General features: G+C 44.8%; 1 protein-coding gene across 1 annotated transcript in view; it reads right to left on the reverse strand.

The window, feature by feature from the left end:
* Positions 1–1235: 1235 nt before the first annotated feature.
* Positions 1236–26498, reverse strand: part of LOC134218436 (histone deacetylase HDAC1) — a 40443-nt gene continuing 15180 nt past the window's right edge. The window contains exons 5-6 of the mRNA XM_062697422.1: positions 3173–3821; positions 1236–3040 (exon numbers count right to left, since the gene is read on the reverse strand). Of these exons, the coding sequence (XP_062553406.1) occupies positions 2961–3040; positions 3173–3821 (729 nt within the window). The 3' untranslated portion in view covers positions 1236–2960. The remainder of the gene's footprint in view (positions 3041–3172; positions 3822–26498) is intronic.

The raw sequence follows: 26498 nt of genomic DNA on the forward strand, positions 1-26498 counted from the left end.
GGAGGCTTCGGGCCTCTTGAAGGAGGCCCTGAGCCTCTTGAAAGGAGGCTTCCAGGCCTCTTGAAAGGAGGCTGGGCCTCTTGAAGGAGGCTTCCAGGCCTCTTGAAAGGAGGCTGAGCCTCTTGAAAGGAGGCTTCCAGGCCTCTTGAAAGGAGGCCTGAGCCTCTTGAAAGGAGGCTTCTGAGCCTCTTGAAAGGAGGCTTCTGAGCCTCTTGAAAGGAGGCTTCCGAGGCCTCTTGAAGGAGGCTTCCGAGCCTCTTGAAAGGAGGCTTTGAGCCTCTTGAAAGGAGGCTTCTGAGCCTCTTGAAGGAGGCTTCCAGGCCCTCTTGAAAGGAGGCCTGAGGCCTCTTGAAAGGAGGCTTCCGGGCCTCTTGAAAGGAGGCTTCTGAGCCTCTTGAAAGGAGGCTTCTGAGCCTCTTGAAAGGAGGCTTCTGAGCCTCTTGAAAGGAGGCTTCTGAGCCTCTTGAAAGGAGGCTCTGAGCCTCTTGAAAGGAGGCTGGGCCTCTTGAAAGGAGGCTTCTGAGCCTCTTGAAGGAGGCTTCTGAGCCTCTTGAAAGAAGGCTTGAGCCTCTTGAAGGAGGCTTCTGAGCCTCTTGAAAGGAGGCTTCTGAGGCCTCTTGAAAGGAGGCTGAGCCTCTTGAAAGGAGACGTCCGAGCCTCTTGAAAGGATGCTTCCGAGCCTCTTGAAAGGATGCTCTTGAAAGCAGGCTGAAAGGCTTGAAAACAGGCTTTGAAAGGAGGCTTCCGAGCCTCTTGAAAGGAGGCTTCCGAGCCTCTTGAAAGGAGGCTTCCGAGCCTCTTGAAAGGAGGCTTCCGAGCCTCTTGAAAGGAGGCTTCCGAGCCTCTTGAAAGGAGGCTTCCGAGCCTCTTGAAAGGAGGCTTCCGAGCCTCTTGAAAGGAGGCTTCCGAGCCTCTTGAAAGGAGGCTTCTGAGCCTCTGGAATAGAGTAACAGACGTAACATTCGATTAAATACGATTTCCGAGTGTTTTGTTTTGGCATCAATGGAAAATGGAACAAATTATGGATATTAGATTACGACGCGACAGTACAATAAAGCCTGAAAAACTGTGCTGTCCCGCCCCGACTCACTACCGTTTCGAGTTTCCCACAAATACCAATAATTAAATTGAAAATCATCTTTCATGTCGAGACGTACTTCTATGAAACTTCAAAATTGATGTAAATTAAATACGATTAAAAAATGGCATTTCGATACAGATAGCATTCGACCAAATCTGTTTCATGCCTCAAGACCTGTCTGATCTTGTAAGCATTTATTCAGCTCTCATCTCATAATCATCGTTCTTCTTTTCTTACATCGATTGGGAAATAAAATATTTCTTATCCACTTGTAGTAGTAGCCTATCGTGTATGTCTATCTCTACATTTAATAAGTTCAGTGCTAATTTCATTAATTTATATATTTATCAATTTGCTTGCGCCTCGGTTTAGTTTTAATTTTTTTTCAAGTGGTGCGAATAATATTCTTTTAACCTAACATATTTTAGCCATTCTGTGAATAGCAATTTTTTTCGACGACCTAACTAAGAAGATCTTACACAGTTTCTTTGTATGGGATATGGATGGAAATGAGTGAATTGAATAAATATTAATCTCTCTTTCTCTGGATTGTACTTAACAGCTAAGATGAAATTTATCAAAGCAAAGGATGAATTGAGGAAAAACAAAAGATGTGTTATTGTGTTCAAAACGTGTGGGTTACGTTCCTGAGATCATGTTAATTTGTATCATGGTTTGTGTTCTGCAATTTGTATCTGATTTATATATTTTGCTATTTCCGGCTGTGATCTGTTAGTTTGTGTCTAAATGTAGATTGACCAGGCAGGGGTTTAAATACGCTGAAATTGTAGCTTTAATACGGAGAAAACAAGTCCAATTATTGGTTTTAAGCCAATTTGAATTCTAACTATAATACCGGCTAATAATTTTCCTTCGTTCGAACACGGTGACAGGAACGTCGGATTTTTTTTATACTTTGCTTCCAGAGTCAATACAGATCAAATCAACGAATAAAATACCTACAGATCGCTAAAAAAACAGCCTTTACGCAGTAGCATTCCAACTAATTGAAAATTGTACATAGGAACATCATTAGAAACCTAATGAGGCCCACGGTATGTGGGTGACAGATGTTAATCATGTATTGCAAACCAAGAAACTCGGTACGGCCAAGTAATTAGCGTAATAGGATCGTCAATTTTAAATCTTTTCAACTATTCGAGTCAAGTATGAGACACTGATGACGACCTTACAGTTGAGGTCGAAATACGTATATGTAAAAGTATTTCAAGGTGGTGGAAATAAATGGAATTGTGCTAAACTAATCTTATGACAGTGAAAGCATTCCACTAAAAAAGAGCTAAATAATTTACTTGTTGATTTCACGTCAAGAAGGTGAATTGTTACAAATAAAACGATCCATTTTGAAGAAATACTTAACAATAAATTTGTTCAAAGAACAATTTATTATTTTAAAAAAAATTATGAAAAAAACTTGATGTCAGTGATAAAAGGACACACAAAAACTGAACAAATTGCCACAAATGATTGATTTGACCTGACATCGCTCTGTTTGTTTTCTGCCATTTTATTTGTTTTCTTACATTTTAAAATATAGATGCAGAAGTAGAAACGTTTGAATCAATAAGAGTCCATCTTATTTTCGTCACAGTCGTTAAAAAAACAGAATAGATTAAAAACTATCGCTTTGTCTAAGAAGTGATGAACATAAACTTGCCCTTACAGACTAACATCAGAACAGGGTCGAGCCTACTGTCGTCTCGAATGTGTACGCTTGTGTGGATGCTTCCGTTTTCTGTTATGCGTGGCTGTGTTAGTTTTGTGTCTCATGCCATTCATTGTGTTCTGGCGGCGCGCGGAAAAATCACTGTTTCATTATGCTAGTGGCGGGCTATTTCCGGTACGCGGCCAGCGCCGATCATGCAACGGCGGTCGTTTCCTTCTTTGACGATTCCTCACCACCGGCTTTGACCTCCTCTTTATCACCCGTTGTTTCGGCTGCACAATCGTTCCAGGGAAGAAAGAAGAAAAACAGAATGCGCGTCAGTTATAAAAAACAATCGATCACGTTTATTTCCTCCATTAAAATTCAACAGATCATAAAACATCAAAAATTGAATAAATGCAAACCTTTCACTTCAGCATCGTCCTTCATGTCTTCCGACTTGGCGTCCTTGTCAAGCCGCGGCCGTTTTCGGGCACCAGCTTTGTACGATCGGTTGTCCCTTCGACCGCCCTCGCCCTCGTCTTCCGAGTCGGAGAATTCATTATCCGGTACTATCCGTTTGTCCTTGTCGGCCTGGGGCAACCGCTCGTCCTTGTCGACTTTGTCTTCGTCGTCGCTTTCCTCGTTCACAGCATCCTCCGGGATGGCTTGCACCTGCACGCCCGGCGCGTGTGGCAACATGCGCAAGTTTTCGAACAACCGATTCTTGATCTTCTCCAGGTATTCTGTCGTGTTCTGGTTGCTCATATTACTGGGGCTAATGTGCAGTTTGAAGTCCGGTCCAAAGTACTCGAAGTAGTCGTTGTACGGCAGTTCATTCGCAATCTCGGAACCGAGTGCGACGGAAGTTTCGTAGGTCCAGCAGCGGGACACGTTGCGGATGGTATAGCCACCGCCGCCCACCATCAGGAAAGGAAGATTGTATTTTTTAACGAATTCTACACATTTGCCGTGACCCTTGACTGTGAGGTTGAAACAGCCGAGACGATCACCGGTGAGGGAATCGGCACCACACTGGAGCACCACCGCCGAAGGTTGGAAGGTTTCCATAACCTAGAACAAAACGAAGAAATTGTCCATTAGAAATGGTTGTAACAATGCATTTAATCGTTCCCCACCCCATGGTAATAATATATACAGAGCACTATTTTTCATCAATTTACACTTTGAAAATGCCTAAATGCACATATCTTCAACTATTCACAATTGATATAATTTTTATTAAATCATCCTCTTTCTCGCAAACATTTTTTTTTGTTTTAAATTATTTCGTATTTGATGTTATAGAGTCCAATCCGAGTAATAAATAACCGACTTAGCTACATTCTAATCTGCGGCGATGATGCGTGTCCGAGCCTTTGCAGGCATTTTTTGAAGCAAACATGGCCTGTCAGAATTTGTGTCAGAAATTCTTGATATTCTTGGCTTATTGGCCTCCATTGTTCACTCCGCGAAAATCGGAAGACTGCGGTGGGCCGGCACGTAGCCAGAATGTCGGACAGTAATCCGGTGAAAATGGTTCTCGACAACAATCCGACGGGAACAAGAAGGCGAGGTGCACAGCGGGCAAGGTGGATCGATCAGGTGGAGGACGATTTGCGGACCCTCCGCAGACTGCGTGGTTGGCGAAGTGCAGACATGGACCGAGCTGAATGGAGAAGACTTTTATGTATTGCACAGGCCACTGCGGCCTTAGTCTGGTAATAAATAAAAACTGCTCGTGTTTGCGTAATGCTAGGCATTTATACCCGCAATGAACATGTCGTGCTCCGTGGTAGTCCGTGTAGAAGCCGTGACACATTGATAACAAAACATGATTTGAACTTGTTGGAAATAAGAGTACAAATAACAAACGAAAATAACAAAAAAAATTGCTCCGAAATATCATAAAAATATCAGGTTTTTCTATTCATAAGCACAAACTAATAGCTCAAGATATTGATTCTTGTTAATGGCAAAACCTGATATTTTGATGATATTTCGGTGCAAATTTTTGTTATTCTCGCTTGTTATTTTTACTCTTATTTCTAACAAGTTCATATCAGTAGTAGTAGTAAAATTCTTCTTTATTTACACATTTTTTGTTCTACAATTATTTTTACCATGTACAGTGATCGGCCGGCTTGGCCCTCCAACTCCAATTTTAATTATTATTATTATAGAGTTTTGGCACTTCCTCAGCAAGCGTGCTGGGAATTTTCACCTACCCCGGGCAATCTGAATGCCAAAGGGGATTAGGCTCTGTGGATCTCATTCGCCGGTTGACTTAAAATCCTATAATAAACGTTTGCACCGGATGTATTAGTTATGGTGGTTCAGGAATCTTCTTACGATGCTGCAAGTTCCAAGAACCACTGTCTTTTGGATGCTCTGGAGGTTATGAGATAGTTCCAGCTCTCCTAAGGATCTCAGAAGAGATTTCAGGACGATTCCGGTTGCTGAGATAACAACCGGAATTATACGCACATCCTCCAGGTGCCACATCTGCTTCAACTCCTCCGCCAAGTCGTGGTACTTCGTTATCTTGTTGGAGAATGTTGTTTGGACATTATGGTCTAGCGGTACAGCAATATCGATGAGGGTTACCCGCTTCATCCTACCACAATATCGGGCCGATTGGCACGAATGAGGACATCCGTTATGATCTCGCGATCCCAGTACAGCTTCACGAAACTATTTTCCAGAACCGGGACAGGCACATATTTGTAGTAGGCGATAAACTGGTTAACCAAGTTGTGCTTTAAAGCAAGCTGTTGGTGCACAATCTTGGCTACTTCGTTATGACGACCGAGATAGGCTGAATCAGCTAAGGCTGAACACCCGGACACGATATGTTCGATCGTCTCTCCTACTGAATTGCACTTCCTGCAGCGGTCCTCCACGTTTTCGTGCAATATATAGTGCCGATAGTTCTTCGTCGCAATTACCCGGTCCTGGATGGCTACCATGAATCCTTCTGTTTCCGAGAAGAGTTCACCCCGCACCAGCCACGTATTCGACGCCGCTTTGTCGATATATTCCAGCTCCAGTTGATGGGGGTGCGTCCCATGTAACTCCTTCTGCTTCCACGATGCGATCATCTCGTCGACAGATTTGATGTCGCAATTCAGCTGATAGTCCTCCTGCGCCAGATGCAGGGCACTGAATCCGTGGTCAGCTTCACACACAGCGCGATAGATTTCGTGGCGGTTCTGGCTTTCCACGAAGTATCTTCGCAACTGCTGGATCTGGGAAACACATAGTGTTTGTATATCGGTGACGCCTCTTCCTCCTACTGTACGTGGCAGGGTGACTCTCTCAATGGACGATTTTGGATGGCGCATGCGATGCTTAGTGAACGCCACTCGTACTGCTCGTTCTAACGCCTCCAAGTCAGTCTTGGTCCACTTCACCACCCCGAAACTGTATGTCAACAATGGCACAGCAAACGTGTTTATCGCCTTCACCTTGTTGCCGGCCGACAAGAGGCTCTTCAAAATACCGTTGACACGATGCAAGAACTTTTCCTGCAGCTCTTTCTTGATTGTCGTATGGCGAATTCCTTTCAGTTGCAGGAAACCTAGGAACTTGTACGTTTCGCCTTCAACCATGTTTCGAATCTCCTCCTGTTCGTTGACGCGGAAACTGTCGGCATCCACCAGGTGACCCCGGTGTAGATGTATGGATCGACATTTATCGATACCAAACTCCATCCGGATGTCGTTGCTGAATACCGTTACAAGCCGCAGAAATTGGTGCAGCTTCTCCACAGATTCCGCAAACAGCTTCAAGTCGTCCATAAAGAAGGTGTGGGTAATGTTTGTACTCCTTTCCCCACTCTTCAAATGATAGCCATAGTTGTGTTGGTTGAGTGCTCTGCTAAGAGGGTTCATGGCAAGGCAAAACCATAGAGGACTAAAGGTATCGCCTTGGAATATGCCCCTCCTGATGCTGAGAGTCCTGGACCGTAACACCTTTTCTCCATCGGTAATGTGCAGGGATGTGCTCCACATCCCCATAGCGTGCTGCATTAGCCTGATGACGTTACCGTCTATCTTATACAACTGCAGTACCTTAAGAAGGTACGAGTGAGGTACTGAGTCGTATGCCTTTTTATAGTCGATATACGCCATGCTCAGGTTTCTTTGCTTGTGGGTGGCCTGCCCAACAACGACTGCATCAATGATGACCTGATCCTTGCAGCCTCGTGTGTTACGTCGACAACCTTTTTGTTCCTCGGTCATCAGGTTGTTGACGTCGCAATGGTTCTGCACCCTCCTCGCTATTACCGATGACAGCACTTTGTACAGACTCGAAAGGCACGTTATTGGTCTGTACTTGGCTGGGTTCAAAGTGTTCCGATCCTTCGGCAGAAGATAAGTGACACCCCTAGTGATGAATTCCGGTAGCTGCCCGGGGTTATCTAGTACCGTGTTGAAGCATTCCGCCATCCGCCCGTGGACCGTTGTGAGTTTTTTATACCAGAAATTATGCACAAAATCGGGTCCTGGTGCAGCCCAATTCCTGGTATACCGAGTAGCCTCACGTATGTCTTGGGCGGTCATGTCTCCAATTCCACCACAATATTGCTCTTCTTCTGCCATCCACACCCCATCGCCGTTGTGTATGACGGGGTTCTCCCATAGATTGGACCAAAACTGCGTGACTTCTCCAATCTCCGGAAAGCCCTCGCCAAAGTCGGCTTTGTCGTTTCGGATGTGGTTGTAGAACTCCCTTTCGTTGATGTTGAACATTCGATTTTGCTCCTTCCTCTTCGAACATTCTCCATAACGTCGCAGTCGTTTAGCAAGAGCACTCAACCGCTGTACATGGGTGTCGAGGATCTCAGTTATGTTCGCCTCGGTGAGATCACGGAGTTCTGTGGGTTTCACAATTTCAGCAACATTCCGAACTAGCCTGGTTGATCGATTCCCCTGCTTGTACTGTGTTAATCGACCAACCTTTGACCGCAGTGTGGCGATGCGGTTCTCCAGACGTCGCATCCACGCGGGTTTTCGTGCTTTGGGGCGTGCGCGTCCATCACTCTCACCTTGTGGGCGCGTTCGCAATCCCAACGTTCTTACAACAGCCACTGCAGCCGAATACACGATAAATTGCAGCTCCTCAAGGTTCTCCACGGTTTCCAAGTACTGTGGCAAAATATCCTGGTTAAGGATGCTTACTGTACTCGTCAACCGATAGGAGTACTGCAACTTGGGTATCCGGTGTCGGGACATGGGGTCTGTCCCACGGAACTGTGTAACTGCTGTGCCCATATGATAAGCTAGTTCGTCCTTCAATTGCTGTCGTTGCAATTCCACTGTTGGTCCTGGAGCGGCGGGTGCAATCGAATCGCGACGGTTACTTGCGATTGATGCATCCAACCCAACAGAACTCCTTCTCGACGTATCGCTCGATCTTGCCTCCTCCTCCTCTCCTAATTCCCTCTGCACTTCCCGCTTGATGTACTCTACGTCTTCTGGAGTCAGCATATTATGTGACATAATAGCTCTCTGGCGTGTGTACAACTTGTTCTGGTCAAGCTGGGGTGCAAACCGAGGAAACCTCTCATTGAACATCTCCAGCATCGCCGGTCTGCCGGACATATCCGTCTCCATCCTGGTGCAAACGTAGTAGCAACGGATCACGTACTGATTCATCTCCCTTGTCCACATGATCCGTTGCCGTCGGCGGCCCGCTAACGTGAGTGATTGACGTCGATCAACCACAGCAACATCAGCAGGTGCAGCATTGCCTTGGTGATTTCTTCTGCTGCCGTTTCTGTTTTGCCTTGTCGGCACGGGCTGAGCCCGATGACTAGAGGGTCGCTGTTGCACCTCTCCTTCCTCTAGCCGCTGGCCGCTCGCTCTGTCCCCGTTCCAGGACCAGCTCCAGTAGGGGCTCCCTCCTCGGGCAATCGCATGGGTGGTATTGTTCTTGAGCGTAACTCCATATTTGGGTGTGCTTTCATTCCCGGAAGCTACGGGTTCTGTAAAGTTATTTAATTCTTTACAGTGCTAAATAGCTAGGTTCAAGCGCCAGTGCTCGCCCGAGGGTGGTTTTTCATTGGTGCTTAGGAATTGGGCCTTCAGCTCCCACCTACTCGAAATGGTGGTTTTTCATGGACGCCCAGGGTATTTCACCTGAGCTCCCACCTAATTATTATTATTATTATTATTATTATTATTTTTATGTTTCTACTTAATTTTTAAAATCTAATGTATAATGACGGCCTTCAGGAGGTTCAAGTTCAAGTCAAGGTTCAAGTTCATATCATGTTTTGTTATCAATATCACGTTTTACTGTTAATGAGCTATTATTTTCTACCCTGGACGGGGCCAACTCTCTTTCGTCGGTATGAAGACGGATTTTTCCCACCGTATTTTTAATGGACCAACGGATTGTCCCCGGGGAACTTGTAGAAGGGGACATTTCAGTTTTAGCGCCAAAGGTAGTCATTCGACTATGGCACATATGGATTGCTCCCAAGGAATTCTGTAGAAGGAGATATTTCTAGATTGCTTTGAGAATAGGTCGTATGTGCAAAAGAGAGGCTCTCTTTGTTCACGCTCTCCTTCGCTTGTACATAAACTACACGTAAAAAAATTTAATGTTACTTATTATTAATATTTCTAATACCTTTTTGCCAAAGTAGGCTCTTAATGATATGTATAAGAAAAAACTTATACATCGCATTAGTCACATACATTTCGAAACTTATACTTTTCATTAACTTATGAATGTTATTAGCTTTTTGGTATGGGATCATTCATTAGGTGGCATAATAAAGAGTATAAGTATTTTCGAATGGTTTTTTGCCAAAACATATAAGGTTATTTTTTTACGTGTAGTTTTGCATATTTTTTTTTCCACATTTTTACTTCAGAACGCTAGACAAAGCTATAATCTTTAGATATCTGCCAAGAAATCTTTGATCAAAGTAGCCAATATATCGTAAACAATCGTTGTAATTCCATCATAGCAATCTTTCTTCTTTGACATGTTGTTCTTCCGATTCATTCTCAAACTGAACTTCAAATAAACCACAAGTTATTTGTTAAAGCTCTGCGTTCATTCATAAAAGGTTATGGGCACCTTTACGCGAGACGCTGTATCTGGTATTTTACAATATGACGATGGTCCAGGATTTCAGCACTGGAGCTTAAGGGTCAAGATGTTTTTGGACTCCGTGGGCGTGTTGAATACGTTAACGGAAGAAGTACCTGTTGGAAATGGATGAGCACCTCAAATGTGTAAACCCAGCTTAAATGAAAAACAAAGACAATCTGTAATCAAACTGACAACACTGTACCAATGATTTTTCTCTGTTACAAATAAACCTCTCATTCGCAAAGACGTGTTCACATTTTTTCCTTTCGAAAAGTTTCTGCGTTTCTTTTGTTAGTTCCCGGTGGTTTCGTCGGTTTGTCTTCCCGGTGGTTTCGTTGCGACTCTGCTAGTGCGTCCCTCCATCAGGTTGTGGGCCCAAGTGCCGGAAGTGAACTGATAGGCGTTTTTGTGCGGTTTACCGAGGGCTAGTTTACCGGAGGTGTGTTTTTTCCGATCTTCCGACGATAGAAAACGTGCGGTTGAAAACAAAATGGCGGATGGGATGAAAGTGTCTTTCGCGAAGCTGTGCAGTGGGAATTACGTTTCTTGGAAATTCCGGATGAAGGCGCTCCTTGAGCGTGAAGAATTGTGGGAGGCGATAGTTGAAGCGGAGCCGGATGAAGATGACGATGGTTATGCTCAGTGGAAGAAGAAAGATGTTAAAGCTCGTGCGACGATTTCGTTGTTTATTGACGATAGTCAGCTGCGTTTCGTGAAGAAAGCTGAAACAGCGAAAGATATGTGGGATAATTTAAAAACGTATCATGAAAAAGCCACGATTGGCACTCAGGCAATGCTCCTGCAGCAGTTGTGCTCAGTGAATCTCAGTGAAAACGGTGAGGTGGAAAAGCACCTTGAAGAGATTGAGAACCTGTATGAACGACTTGACAGCACAGGTGTGGAACTCAGTGAGCAGTTGCGAGTGATCATGATGTTGCGCAGTTTACCGCAATCATTCGCGAGTTTCGTGACATCCTTGGAAAATCGCCCCCAACAAGACCTAACAATGGACCTTGTGGTGGCTCGATTACGCGATGAGTGCAACAAGCGGGCGGGTCTCAGTGGAAACAGTGCTCGGGATGAAAAAGTTCTCAAAGCGGAGGTGAAAATAAACATGAGCAAAGTGAAGTGTTTCTTTTGTAAACAACCTGGTCATTACAAAAGAAATTGCCGCAAGCTTCAGGCAATGAAAAACAATGACAGTTCAAGCGAAACGAAGAAGAAATTTTCCGGACAAGAAGCTAGAAAAGTGCGAGCGAAGAATGAGCAAAAGCCGAAGCCAGCTGTAGCAGACGATTCGGTCTGTGGTGCATTGTGTTTTGTTGCTGGAGGTGCTATTCCGGGCGCTTGGACAATCGATAGCGGGTTTACTTATCATATGACAAACGACAGGAAGTTTTTCGTGGAATTCAAGAACGATGTCAGTGTTAATGTCACTTTGGCTGATGGCACTTGCACGAAGTCGTGTGGAATCGGTAGCGGAAACATTATCGGAGTGAACGGTGATGGGCAGCGAGTTGTTATTACATTGGAAAGAGTTCTTTACGTCCCCGCTCTGGAGGGCGGATTGGTTTCGGTGCGCAAATTGGCCGAAAAGGGGTTCACGGTAGTGTTTAAAGTGAACGGTTGTGAGATCCAAGGCGCGGAATGCAAGGTTGTTGCTGTTGGTGAGCTGGTGGGAAGCCAGTATAAGCTGAAAGTCGGTGAGCAGTGCATGGCGGTAAAAGGTTGCCACACTAATTTGTGCCAGCATACATGGCACCGGCGGCTTGGTCACCGCGACATGAATGTTGTGAGTTCCATTTTGTCGTCGGACCTGGTGAGCGGTTTCGATTGCAAGGACTGCGGTGAGCGTATAGTCTGTGAGTGCTGCATCAAGGGTAAGTTAGCCAGAAAACCTTTCCATTCAATAGGAGAATGCAGATCAAAGCAACCATTGGATTTGATCCACACCGATTTATGCGGACCAATGGAGAATGCGACACCTGGCGGGAATAAATATTTTATTACCCTGATTGACGACTTCAGTCGTTTCTGTGCAGTATTTCTTTTGAAATCTAAAGGCGATGCAGAGCACAAGATTCGGGAATACGTTCGGTGGACCGAAAACGTGTTTGGTCGAAAGCCTAAAGTGATTAGGTCAGACGGAGGAGGCGAATATACCGGCGAGAGCCTGCAGGATTTTTATAAAGCCGAGGGTATTCATTCGCAATTCACCACTCCGTACACACCCCAACAAAACGGTGTGGCGGAGAGAAAGAACCGTAGCTTGCAGGAGATGGCTAACTGTATGTTGCTCGATGCCGGATTACCAAAATGCTTCTGGGGTGAAGCTGTGCTTACTGCGAACTTTATCCAGAACCGATTGCCATCAAGGGCTGTGGAGAAAACACCGTACCAGCTTTGGACAGGCAAGGTACCGGACTTGGCAGAATTAAAAGTGTTCGGATGTGAAGCATATGTCCACGTTCCCGACCAAAAACGGAAGAAATTCGACCCGAAAGCTAAGAAGTTAGTCTTCGTTGGCTACTCCAGCCAGCACAAAGGCTATCGCTTCCTTGACCGAGCAACGAACCGCATCACTATTAGTCGGGATGCGCAATTTTTGGAGCTGAGAAATGGTTCTGAACAGCTGGAGGAGGAGGAGCCTGCAGTTTCGAAGATTCCGGTGGAGAAGAACGGTGAAAGAGGGAGCAAGCATGAAGAAGAAGTTACTCTGGATAACCGTAAAGAACATGTGGAAGTGCGTGATGAACAGGAACCTTCCGTATATGACGACGCTAGTGAGATGAACGGTAGTGATTTCCTGGGCTTCGAGCTAGACAATCCGGTCGAACAACCAGTGCTGAACAGGGGTGACCGTCATAATCGGGGAATTTTGCCAGGACGATACGAGGATTTTGTTGTGGGGCAAGTAACTGTTGACGAAGAGCCCGAAGATTATCGCGAAGCAGTGTTAGTGCCAAATTGGAAGAATGCTATGGAAGCAGAAATAGCCGCGCATTCGGCGAATCAGACCTGGGATTTGGTGGAGCTGCCTCCGGGAAAGAAAGTAATCGGAACGAAGTGGGTGTTTAAGCTTAAGCGAGATGAAACGGGCAAGGTGGTAAAATACAAGGCACGCATCGTCGCTAAAGGATACACACAACTGTACGGGATTGATTTCACCGAAGTCTACGCTCCGGTAACAAGACAGGCGACATTGCGTGTGCTCCTAGCGGTAGCCAGTAAGAGAGGAATGATCCTGAAGCAGTACGATTTCAAAACGGCGTACTTAAACGGAACAGTTAACGAGGAGCTGTACATGTCCCAACCGGCTGGATTTGTTGTTAATGGGAAAGAAGATCTGGTCTGTAGATTGCGTAAAAGCATCTATGGATTAAGGCAGTCAGCCAGATGCTGGAACAAAACGTTACATGCGGTACTAGTCAAACTAGGCTTTAAAGCCTGCGAGTCTGATCCTTGCATCTATGTACGCCAGGGACGAAGCATCGTACTTCTAGTAGTATATGTGGATGACCTTATTATCGGAAGTGTTGACGAATCTGAAATTGAAGAAGTGTATAAGTGTCTCCGTGACAAATTCGAGGTGACTAGTCTTGGCCTGATTCGTCATTTTCTAGGATTTGACATCAAAAGAGAGAATGGCTGTTATTCGCTAAGTCTGGCTCCCTACATAGAGTGTGTGATTCGGAGATTCAAGATGGAGAACTCATATGCTGTGAAAACTCCTATGGATCTCGGGTATACTGCGGAGGACGAGAATAGTAAGCCCTTTGAAAATACGACATTGTACAGAAGTTTGATTGGTGCATTGCTGTATCTGGCGGTTAACGCCAGACCCGATTTGATGCTGAGCGTTGGACTGTTAGGACGGAAAGTTAGTCAGCCAACAAGAAGCGACTGGAACGCAGCGAAACGGGTACTACAGTACCTAAATGGGAGCAAGGATTTCAGGCTAGATTACGCACCTAAAACCGATTGGACCCTGGTAGGGTACTCCGACGCGGATTGGGCTGGTGATAGGCGTACCCGGCGCTCGACTACTGGATTCATATTTTTCTATGGCGGTGGACCAGTGAGTTGGACCAGCAAAGGACAGGATTCGGTGGCTCTTTCATCCTTAGAAGCCGAATACAACTCACTCAGCTTAGCCTGTCAAGAAGCAATGTGGCTTCGACGATTGCTGGAGGAGCTGCAAGAGCCCGAAGTGAAACCTACAATACTTTACGAGGACAACTTGGGGTGCTTAAGTTTTGCCAAGGCGGAGCGATCCAGCGGCCGCGTGAAGCACATAGATACCAAAAGGCATTTCATACGTGATCTGTGTGAACACGGAACTGTAGATTTAGTGTACTGCCCCAGTGAAGAAATGGCGGCCGACGCTCTTACAAAACCTGTCGGACCTGCCAAACTGAATATTTTTTTGAAGAAAGTAGGATTACAGTAAGAACTTAAAACTGCGCTCATCCAGGAGGAGTGTTGGAAATGGATGAGCACCTCAAATGTGTAAACCCAGCTTAAATGAAAAACAAAGACAATCTGTAATCAAACTGACAACACTGTACCAATGATTTTTCTCTGTTACAAATAAACCTCTCATTCGCAAAGACGTGTTCACATTTTTTCCTTTCGAAAAGTTTCCGCGTTTCTTTTGTTAGTTCCCGGTGGTTTCGTCGGTTTGTCTTCCCGGTGGTTTCGTTGCGACTCTGCTAGTGCGTCCCTCCATCAGTACCCGAAGAAGTAGCAGAGAAGACGAAGTTTTTAGATGCAGATAAGAAGGTAAAGTCGTACATCGTCAACTTCCTGGCGATTATCTGTAAGAAGAAAACAGCAAAGGAAATGTGGAAAGCTCTCGAGAACACAATCTATAAGTACTCAAAACCTTATTAGAAAGCAATTGAATCGTTTGAAGCTTAGAGAAGGGGATTCGATGAGAGCACATATATTAGTGTTTGAAGGTCTGATTCGTCAACTGAAAACAGCGGTCGTAAAGATCGAAGAAGCTGATTTGGTCATCTCGTTGTTTCAAACCTTACTGGATGCATTCGATCCCTTAGTAACTGCCATTGGAAACATTCCCGAAGAAGAATTAAGTTTGGAAATCGTGAAGCAACGCCTAATAGGGCACTGCACGGACTGCTTTGTCTCTCTCTCTCACTGCAAAGAAATTAGAAAACAACAAGGCCAGTAAATGTCAAATTTCATGGAGAACGAAAGAGACAGAGATTCTTCCACGCAGTGCCCTATAGCCGAGGAGTTGAAGAAAAATGAACGTGTGAAGGCTAAAAAAAGTGTTTACTCGATTTCGTGAATACGAAGCAATGGTAACCGCGAAATTCAACTTGAAAATTTCGAAGATAACTATTGATCAAGGCCGTGAATATCTTTCTAACAACCAGAAGCAATTTTATTCGCAAAAGGGTATCCAGATCGAGCCAACCGTTGCCTATACTCCTCAGCAAAACGGAGTTGCGGAAAGGTTCAACCGAACAATTGTTGAAAAGGTGCGCACTATACTACTAGATTCGCATGTTCCAAAAACAATGTGGTCTGAAGCCGTATTAACTGCTGTTTATCTGGTGAATAGAAGCCCTACTGTTGCGCTATCGAAAAGTTTAACCCCGGCTGAGTGTTGGTACAATGAAAAACCTGGAAAAACTTCGCGTTTTTGGATGCAAGGCATTTGCATGGATACCAAGTCAACATCGTAAAAAGTTGGAGGCAAAGAGTAACGAAGTTATCATGATGGGTTATGCTCCCAATGGCTATCGTCTGTGGGACAGGAAGACTAGAAGAATAATAATAGCTCGTGACGTCAAGTTCCATGAAACAAGTTTTCCATATGCGAATAATCCTGAAAAGCAAGCCAGAGTTCAACTAGTTATCGTGCCATATGAGCAGGAGGAAGAAAACATCGTAGAGCCAAATATACCTTTAGAAGAGAAACACGAAGTTGCTTGTGAAGCTCCAATTGCTGAATTTGAAGAACCACTTATCGAAACGGAATCCCAGTTTGATGCACGTATTTCTGACGACGAGAATGATTCTGAGGCAGAATATACTGGGGCGCTTCCTTTGCAACAAGAACAACACGAGTCTGTAGGAGCGCAAGCTCCCCGATGTACCTCAATGCTACAAAGATTAAGAAGTCCGAAATGATCGTGCTGAATGGCTGAGTGCAGTAGATGAAGAGCTCAAATCATTGACGTTGAACGGTGTGTGGAAGGTAACGCCCTGTCCATCTGGTGTGAAACCCCTTAAATCGAAGTGGATTTTCCGCATAAAGGAAAATGAAGATGAGCGCGCAATTCGGTATAAAGCTCGGTTAGTAGCTAAGGGCTATTTGCAACAATATGGTGTGGATTTCGATGAAACGTTGCCAAACTGAGTACCTTTAGAACGATTTTAGCAGTAGGAGTCCACAAACAGTTTCATTTTCATCAAATGGATGTGAAGACTGCTTTCTTGCATGGTGTCTGGTCGAGCGAGAAAACAAAAACAGGTAATCTAGTACCTCAATCCAATCCACACTGAAAGGTCATTCGTCTCTTTCCGTCCATTCGTCACCGTCGCACTCTAATAGTGCGATGGTTTAGCAGTGTGGGTATTTTGTGTTGATTTTCTGTCGTACGTCGATCAGCTGCGATAAGCACTTTATGTACATAGGTCTAGATTCTTAGCAGTAAGATAGGATTTGGCAGTCAGAAAAAGTTAGAGGCAATAAAAGGTAATCGATAGCAGACATTAGTCTATCAGTTGCAATAAACGGTTTTTATGTTCGCGCGAAATGCAATTGATCCTCTAAACTTTTAAATCCAAGAGAAAGTGTCCAATCGAATATCTCGCGCGTGAACATTTTGGTCCTTCGAGCCAGGTATTGGCCAGATTCGAGGACACTTAGTGTACAATCGTGGTGTAAAAGTACACAACTGAACAATTGTTGCAGTGAAAAGTGCGCCATCGTTTGAAATATCGCCATCGCGGAAGTTTCACCGGATTTCTACGAGGATTTACGGCGCCAGAAGAACTGTGGAAAACAACGATCTTGGATGAGCAGAACCGGACGGAATTATCTGAAATTTGAGTATAGTGCACGTACAATATTGGCCTGCTGCATGTGGCTGAAATTTAATTGCTGTCGGTGATACCTGTAATAAAGATTAAAGTGCATGCGAGTTTTTCTTTTGTTGTATCGTGTCCCTGTTGGTAATACAAAGTCGGAATTCTGCTAAATAAGTTGGCTGTCGATCTTCGTTAAGTCTCCATTCATCATCTGTATCACCGGGTCGTTCGGTCTGTCAATTCATCGCATGAGGTCGCGGTTTAGTGGAACGTTGTAGTCGATCGCTTCTGATAGTCAAAGTGCTGAGTTAACAGTGTGCAAGTGACGGTGCTGAGCCAGTGGAGGTGGTTGCGTTTCAGTGTTATTCTTGATCATTGATTAACCGTCAGTGATCAATCAGTGCGGTGCAATGAGTGGTGATTTGCGTATGCTTTCAAAGCGGGAACGTCAGCTGTTAAACACGCTGGACGTCGTCGAAGAGTTTCTCGGAGGTATGATGAGACGAAAGATGCATGCCAACTTAAAATTCGCCAGCAGTCATTGAACAAGGTGTATGACGAGTTCTACAAGGTTCGAGCCAAGATGGAGTTGATCATCGAGGACACAGCGATGAAGGAGCTTACCGACAAGGATGCCGAAAGCAAGCAGGAAGCAGAAACGCTACGTGAAGCTAAGAACTACCAGGCGATGAGAGAGTTTGAAGACCGCTATTGTTCGCTGAACGGCAAAATTTTGGAGCTGCAGGCACGCAGAGATGCACAAGAAAAGAGTGGTGACTTGCAACCCGGTGGCCAACCGGCTACGATTTCAAGAGTAAAGCTGCCGGAGATTCTGCTTCCATCATTCAGCGGAAACATTCAAGAGTGGGTGACGTTTCGTGACACTTTCCGGAGCATTATTCATAGTAATGCACAGCTCACAGAGATTGACAAGTTTTCATATCTACGGTCTTCTCTTTCTGGAGGTGCTTTGCAAGAAGTTGCGTCTGTTGAGCTGACTGCTGCGAACTACCAAGTTGCCTGGCAAGCTCTTGAGAAAAGGTACGAAAATAAAAAGCTCATTGTGAAAGCCCATCTGGACGCTATTTTTGCCGTTGAATCTCTAAAGCGAGAGTCATATGAGGGCTTGAACTTTCTCATCGGCGAATTCGACAAAAATTTGCAAATGCTCGAGAAGATTGGGGAGAAAACCGCTAACTGGAGTACCATGCTGGCGTACATGATATGTGCTAGACTAGATTCGACAACGTTGCGCCTCTGGGAAACACACCACAATAGCAAGGAGGTCCCGACTTATAACAATATTGTGGATTTTCTTCGCAACCACTGTTCTGTGCTGCAGTCAGTGGCCCCAGCTAAGACATCACTAGCGGAGCGACGTCAATCACATCAACAGTCATCAGTTTGTCATGCCATGGCCAAGGTAGCAAGAAAATGTCCCGTCTGTCGGATGACGTGGCACCCTATATACTTTTGCCGAAGGTTTCAAGGAATGCAGGTTCCTGAGCGAATCGAATTCGTAATGAGAAGTCAGTTGTGCCGAAATTGTCTTCAGCCAGGACACGTTGCTCAAAACTGTGGAAAAGGAGTCTGCAAGCATTGCCAACAAAACCATCATACACTTTTGCACACCAATCCAGACAGATCCTCCGTTCCACAACCGCAGATCCGACCTCCTACGCCAACCCCATCACCAAATTCGTCAACGATTGTATTGCCGCGACAGCCACAATTCCTGCAACACGATCCGAACCAACATACACATACAAACAGACAACACACCGACCAACTCGCATAGCACTAACACACAATTTTCGGTGGACCATTCATCGACAAGCCACAATTACGTAGCACTTCCTACGACACCAACACACAACATATTATTGTCGACTGCGCTCATTCGAGTGACAGACCGTTGCGGAAACTCAATGCTTGCAAGAGCTTTGCTAGACTCTTGCTCGCAACACTGTTTCATGAGTAGAGATTTTTCGAATAAACTGAAATTCCGGCAATCGCCAGTGCATTTGGCCGTCCAAGGTATCGGATCATCCCGAAGCGTATCGACAAGGCTGATAACTGCCGATGTACGCCCACGACTGGGTTCAATTTCACCATTTGCAGAAGATATTCCTTTCTATGTGCTGCCGAAACTAACGGTTTCGTTGCCTACGGCAAGCTTTAGTCCATCCGAGTGGAATCTTCCAGAGGCAGCGATTCTGGCAGATCCAAGATTCTTTGAAGCTGGGCCAATCGATGTGATTATCGGTGCAGAATACTACATCGACCTGCTTACTGACGGGCGAGTAAAGGTAGCGGATGATGGACCAACTCTTCAGAACACTGTGTTAGGATGGATCGTGTCTGGTCGAATATCCTCCAGCATTACCAAAGAAACTAGCTCCGTCGCCCATGTATCCTGCACGGCGGATATTCAGGAACAGCTCACCAGATTTTGGGAGCTTGAAACTTGTCGAACACAATGCACGTACTCCGTCGAAGAAACTGCGTGTGAAGAGATCTTCAAGAAAACAACAGTTCGCGACAAAAAAGGCAGGTTTGTCGTCACATTACCAAAAAGGGATTACGTCGTTAACCAACTAGGTGAATCACGAGAAATAGCACTAAAGCGGTTCATTGGTCTGGAAAAACGTTTGGCTTTTCATCCAGAGCTTAAGGCCATGTACATGGAGTTTATCAACGAATATCGAGCGCTAGGTCACATGAAGGAAGTTGCAGAGGAATCCAGCATAGATAAGGTCTATTATCTACCACACCATTGTGTTCTCAAGCCGGACAGCACTACCACGAAACTTCGTGTGGTTTTCGACGCATCATGTAGAACAAGCTCTGGAGTTTCACTGAACGACGCACTCATGGTTGGGCCTGTGCTTCAGGATGATCTGCTGGACATTATCTTGCGATTTCGTTTGCATCGCTTCGCCATCGTTGCGGACATTGCTAAAATGTACCGCATGGTGCGAGTTCAAGAATCCGACCAGCATTTACAGCGAATTGTTTGGAGAGATACCTGTGAAGAACCTATCCGTACGTATGAGCTCACTACAGTTACATATGGTACGGCATCCGCGCCATACTTGGCAACTAAGTGCCTGCAGACGCTAGCTGAAGAGGGAGAGTATACACATCCGATCGCCGCAGTTGTACTAAAGAAAGGCTTCTATGTCGATGACATGCTGGACGGAGTAGACAATCCAGAAGACGGAAAAATATTGGTTGATGAAATGGTCAATTTGATGGAATCAGCGGGTTTTACTCTACGCAAGTGGAACTCAAACAGTCGAGAGATTTTGCTGAATGTTCCAGAGCATCTGCGAGACGATCGTACAGTTCTTCAGCTAGAATCATCAAGTTCAACCGTCAAAACGCTAGGTCTGCTTTGGGAACCTGATTCAGACAATTTCCGCTTCAATTCTCCGACTTGGGACAATTCTTCGGCAATTACAAAACGATCTGTTCTCTCTGACGCTTCGCGACTCTTCGACCCATTAGGCCTGGTGGGGCCAGTCATAATTCAAGCAAAGATATACATCCAGGATTTATGGAAGCTCGAATGTGGATGGGATGACCCACTCAGCACGGAGTTACAAGAGCAATGGAAAGAGTACCGCCGGAATCTCACCGGTCTAGATAGTTTGTCAGTTTCTCGCTGGGTTGGAATTACCAAGACTTCCGTGACAGAACTACACGGTTTCTGCGATGCCTCCGAAAAGGCCTACGGCGCTTGTATTTTGTGCGTTCTATTTCCGCTGAAGGTATTATAACGATACACTTATTAACTTCAAAATCGCGTGTCGCTCCTCTCGATAACCTGAAGCGGAAAAGAAACGGCAGACAATTCCCCGTTTGGAACTATGAGCAGCTTTATTGCTTGCCCATTTGTACGAAAAGGTCGCATGTAGCACGCGTCTTGATACGCGACCGGACTTTTGGACGGATTCCACAATCGTCGAATGCTGGCTTGCATCTCCTTCATCCAGGTGGAAAGAATTCGTAGCCAATCGCGTCTCCGAAATACAACACATTACCAAAGACGGAGTATGGAATCACGTCTCCAGCCTCGAAAATCCAGCAGATATTATCTCACGTGGAATGAATGCAGCTCAATTGCAATATCAATCGCTGTGGTTCCGAGGACCACCGTGGTTGTTGTCTGACAAGGAAAATTGGCCGCAACCACAACACTATGTCGAGGAAGAGTTCGATCCAGCAACTCTAGAGGAGAAAAATGCTGTCACTGCTGTACTGCAAGCCATACATCCAAGTGACTATTTTAGCCTTCGATCCTCATTACCGGAATTGGTTAGACTGACAGCATATATTCGTCGTTTTTGCTTCAACGCTAAATCATGCAACCAAAACAATCGCAAGCTAGGATTCATTACCAGTACAGAGTACGAAGAAGCACTTCTAGCTCTTGTTCGCCTCTCCCAGAAAGAATGTTTCGGTCAAGAGTATGTAGACTTGACTAATGGCCGTCAGGTACAAAATTCATCAAGAATTGCATCACTGAATCCGCAACTCATCAATGGGGTACTCTGTGTTGGTGGCCGCTTGAAAAACGCTGAAGTTTCATCTAGCCGTAAGCACCCGTTCATTATCGACCACCACCATCCTTTGGCTACTTCCATCGTGTGTTACCAACATCGAAAGCTGTTTCATGCCGGACAACAAGTTCTCATTTCTGCCGTGCGGGAACAATTTTGGCCTACGAACGTCCGGAACCTCGCAAGGAAGGTGATTCATGATTGCGTAGCTTGTTTCCGTTCTAAACCAAGGATTCAAGATCAGTTGATGGCAGACCTTCCACCAGAACGAGTTACTCCATGCACACCATTCCAACGAGTTGGAGTCGACTACTGCGGGCCATTTATGGTCGTGTATCCTTACCGTAGATGTCGTCCCGTGAAAACCTTCGTCGCTGTTTTCGTTTGTTTGGTGACCAAGGCTGTCCACCTAGAGCTAGCGGCGGACTTAACAACAAATGCTTTCTTAGCAGCTCTGAAGCGATTCTCCTCTAGACGTGGCAACCCTCAATTAATCATGTGTGATAACGCCACGAACTTTGTGGGAGCAAGGCGTGCACTGGATGACCTACGTCAACTATTTGGTGCTCAACAGTTCCAGGAGGAAGTTGTCAGACATGCATCCATTGAACAAATCGAGTTTCGGTTCATTCCAGCTCGTTCACCGAATTTTGGTGGCCTCTGGGAATCAGCGGTCAAGTCCTTCAAGACACTGCTCAAACGAACGATTGGCCTGCGCAGTATGGTATACGATGAAATGCAAACCATGCTTGTACAGATAGAAGCAGTTCTAAACTCGCGGCCCTTGACGCCAATTAGCAATGATCCAGCTGATTATGAGGCGCTGACTCCGGGGCATTTTCTCATCCATCGGCCTTTAACAGCAATTCCGGAGCCTGATTTGAATAATGTACCCGAGAATCGATTATCGGCATGGCAACGTGTACAGCACTTCGTGCAAATATTGTGGAAAAAATGGACCGCTCAATATCTTTCCGACTTGCACAATCGGACTAAATGGACGCGACAGAAGGACAACGTTGCTGTTGGGACAATGGTTATACTTAAAAACGAGAACTTTCCTCCACTAAAGTGGCCACTTGCCCGCGTGACCGAGGTTCATGCTGGTTCTGATGGCAACATTCGTGTGGTCACTGTACGTACGAAGGATGGAAGCTTCAAACGGGCAATTTCTAAAATTTGCGTACTGCCCATCCGTGACAATTTTTCTGCCACCACCGAATAAGGGGAGAACTAGGCCTCCTCCAACGGCGGGGGTCGAAAGGCCCCCGCACGCCAGTTAAGTTACGTTTTATTTTGAATTTCAAAAAGCTAATTACAACCTTTTGATCTCATAGTCCCACTGCCGTCATGCTACCCGAATAAATCGGAGGACTAGCTGTAGAGTTGATTGGAACCGTCATAGCTTGAGGTAACCTGTTTTGTTTCGGTGGTGGTTGTTTTGTCTTGGTGCATGGAGGTGCTTATATTCCGGCTGATTTGAATTTACGCAAAGTCATACGTTTGCGTCAACCATAGTGGCAACGTCATCTACACAGTTTGTTGAGCACATCATAAGAGTTTTTCTTAAACCACTTCCTACGTTTGGTCCATTCGAGGTACATTTCTGGAAAAGGCAACTGAGGAAACATGTGTTCTTCTTCACTCCGATATTTGCGCAGCAATCATCAGGCTGCTAAGCTTAGTTGAACCATCGTCGTGCTTAAGAGGGTCCATCAATAACGCCACCTGGCGTTCCCGGAGGCCCTCGGCGCCAGGGCCTCCCTTCAGGCAAGTCTTATCGTCGTACTTATTTTCTATTTAAAAAGCACCCTCTCATTTTATCCAGCGAAGCGTTGCATTATCGAGAAGTTGCTATATCAGCCAGCAAGTCTATCGAGCATGGATGGTCAATCGCATCAATCGTCACCTACAAAGAGGGGAATGTTTAATTGATGTCAACACAACGATGAAGGGAAAAGAAATTCAACTGTCGTATTCCGGAACATTAACATCAGAACGAGAACAGGCGAAGTTAATCTAACTCATCGCAATCGTCACGGTCATCACAGAGGAATGCTTAGTCGCAGGATCATGCCTGGCAGGTTACCTCACCAATTGCAACATCGTCGGGTACATATGCGTTACCTGCCAGGTAAGTTGTTCCGGTTTTACACAACACTATACGAAGATACTCCATAAATTTCTTCACTTTCTGGATCAACGAAAACGAGCAACTAGTCAGCTGTAAATCATCAATGGATTCATCGTAGCAGAGGAAACATCGATAGGTCGAAAGAAACATCATGTCCAACATTCTACCCGGCTTCTGTGATATTAGCTACAGAAAACCATGGTTCAATATCGGCCACAACAACTTCTGGACAATTACAGATTTCCACAGCGGCTGCAGCCTTACCACATCGTATCAAGCACAACAAATCACTGCCAAGTTCACGCCTACATTATAATCAACTCTTTTTTGTGATATCCAAGCATTTTTCCACAGTTTTACTACATTTAAGTTATTTTTATCACAGCAACATTTGTTAGTTGCGATCATTTTGTTTACACTTCAAACACCACTCGTATTTTTGTATAGTAATAAGTACCTAGGTAGTAAGAAAAGGAGAACAAATGATGTTGAAACTAATTTTCAAGGCGGCCGGCGTATGGTCGAGCGAGAAAACAAAAACAGGTAATCTAGTACCTCAATCCAATCCACACTGAAAGGTCATTCGTCTCTTTCCGTCCATTCGTCACCGTCGCACTCTAATAGTGCGATGGTTTAGCAGTGTGGGTATTTTGTGTTGATTTTCTGTCGTACGTCGATCAGCTGCGATAAGCACTTTATGTACATAGGTCTAGATTCTTAGCAGTAAGATAGGATTTGGCAGTCAGAAAAAGTTAGAGGCAATAAAAGGTAATCGATAGCAGACATTAGTCTATCAGTTGCAATAAACGGTTTTTATGTTCGCGCGAAATGCAATTGATCCTCTAAACTTTTAAATCCAAGAGAAAGTGTCCAAACGAATATCTCGCGCGTGAACAGTGTCCTAAAAGAGGACTCATACATGGAAATTCCTGATGGTGTCAAGGCTTCGAGGAACATGGTATGCAAGCTACTGAAATCGTTGTACGGCTTGAAGCAATCGCCACGTTGCTGGAATGAAAACTTCAACTACCAATTGATAAAGCTGGGTTTCAAACGATCTCGCCATGACTACTGTCTCTACATAAAGTGTGATGAAGATGATGAGCTTTACATTGTTCTGTATGTTGACGATTTGCTGATCGCGGGAAGGAAAGTGGAGTCGATCATCCGATTGAAGATGCAACTTTCAACTACATTCAGCATGACTGATTGCGGAGAGGCACATTACTTCCTGGGAATGAAACTTGAATATGATCGAAATGCTGGAAAACTACTACTTTCTCAGCAGGCACACATAGCGAAAGTCGTGGAGAATTTTGGATTAGCAGAATGCAATTCTGTGAAGTCACCTATGGAAAAAGGTCTACAATTAGAACGAACGGGAGCTACTCAAGAACCCTACAGAGAATTATTAGGCAGCCTAATGTATATCATGTTGTGTGTCCGACCGCACATCTGATTTCCTATAGGATATATGGGACGATACCAACAAAAAGCTACAGAAACACACTGGCAATGTTTGAAGAGGGTCGTTCGTCATTTTAAGGGAAGTGCTAAAACTGTATTAAGGATGCAACGAACCAATGAACCAATATTGGTCGGCTTTGCTGATGCGGACTGGGCGGCTGATAACGAAGATCGGAAGTCTGTGTCTGGATACGTTTTCAAAATTTTCGGATCAACAGTATCGTGGTGTAGCAAGAAACAAACAACAGTAGCTATCTCATCGAGTGAATCAGAATATGTGGCTTTGAGCGCAGCAACTGCGGAGGCTCTTTGGTTAGCTGGAGTTCTTGAAGATATGGGAGTTAAAAATCCACAAACTCCAGTAATCGTCTATGAAGATAACAGAGGTTGTATTGGCATAGCAAAAAGTTTGGAAACAAAACGCAGTAAGCACATAGACGTTAAACATCATTTTATCAGGGATCACATTGCTGAAGGAAGGATCCAAGTTAAAGCAGTTGGCACTCACGATCAATTAGCCGACATTTTTACAAAGTCATTGGATAGTGGAAGATTTCAAATATTAAAGAAGAATTTAGGACTAGACGATTGAGAAGAAGTGTGATCAAAGTAACCAATATATCGTGAACAATCGTTGTAATTCCATCATAGCAATCTTTCTCCTTTGACATGTTATTCTTCCGATTCATTCTCAAACTAAACTTCAAATAAACCACACGTTATTTGTTAAAGCTCTGCGTCATTCATAAAAAAGTCTGAAGTAAACTTGATTATAGATCTGTAATAATCGAAAGAGAATGGAGGCAAAGAGAGACTCTCTTTTGCACATAGGACCTATTCTCAAAGCAGTCAAGATTTAAGTTTTTGCGCCAAAACAAGTCACTGAACGGCCCTTTTTTCATGGTTTTCTATCAGGAACCGCAGTATGAATATAAAATGGACTCTGAACACTTTTGGGACCTACCAACTGCCCCAGGGGAGCCTGTAGAAAGGGGTTTCCAGTTTTTTTTGCCAAAACTAATCATTCGACCGCTATTTTCCATGGTTTTCGATCAGGAAGCGAGGTGTGAATATAAGATGGACTATTGACGATTCTGACCGTTTTCGGGATCTACGGATTGCTCCAGGAGAGCCTGTAGAAGGGGACATTTCAGTTTCAGCGCCAAAATAAGTCATTCGACAACTCCTTTTTCATGCTTTGCGATCATGAAGCAAGGAATAAACATAAAATGGATTATAAGCTGACAATTTCCGGAACCTATGGATTGCTCCAGGTGAACTTATAGACGGAGACACTTCATGTTTGACGCGAAAACTAGTTATTCGACGGATCTGTTTTTCATGGTTTTTGATCCGGAAGCGAATATGAAATGGACCATTGACGACTCTGACCGCTTCCGTGACTTATGG

This window comes from Armigeres subalbatus, chromosome 2 (assembly GCF_024139115.2).
Source record: "Armigeres subalbatus isolate Guangzhou_Male chromosome 2, GZ_Asu_2, whole genome shotgun sequence".
Lineage (NCBI taxonomy): Eukaryota > Metazoa > Arthropoda > Insecta > Diptera > Culicidae > Armigeres > Armigeres subalbatus.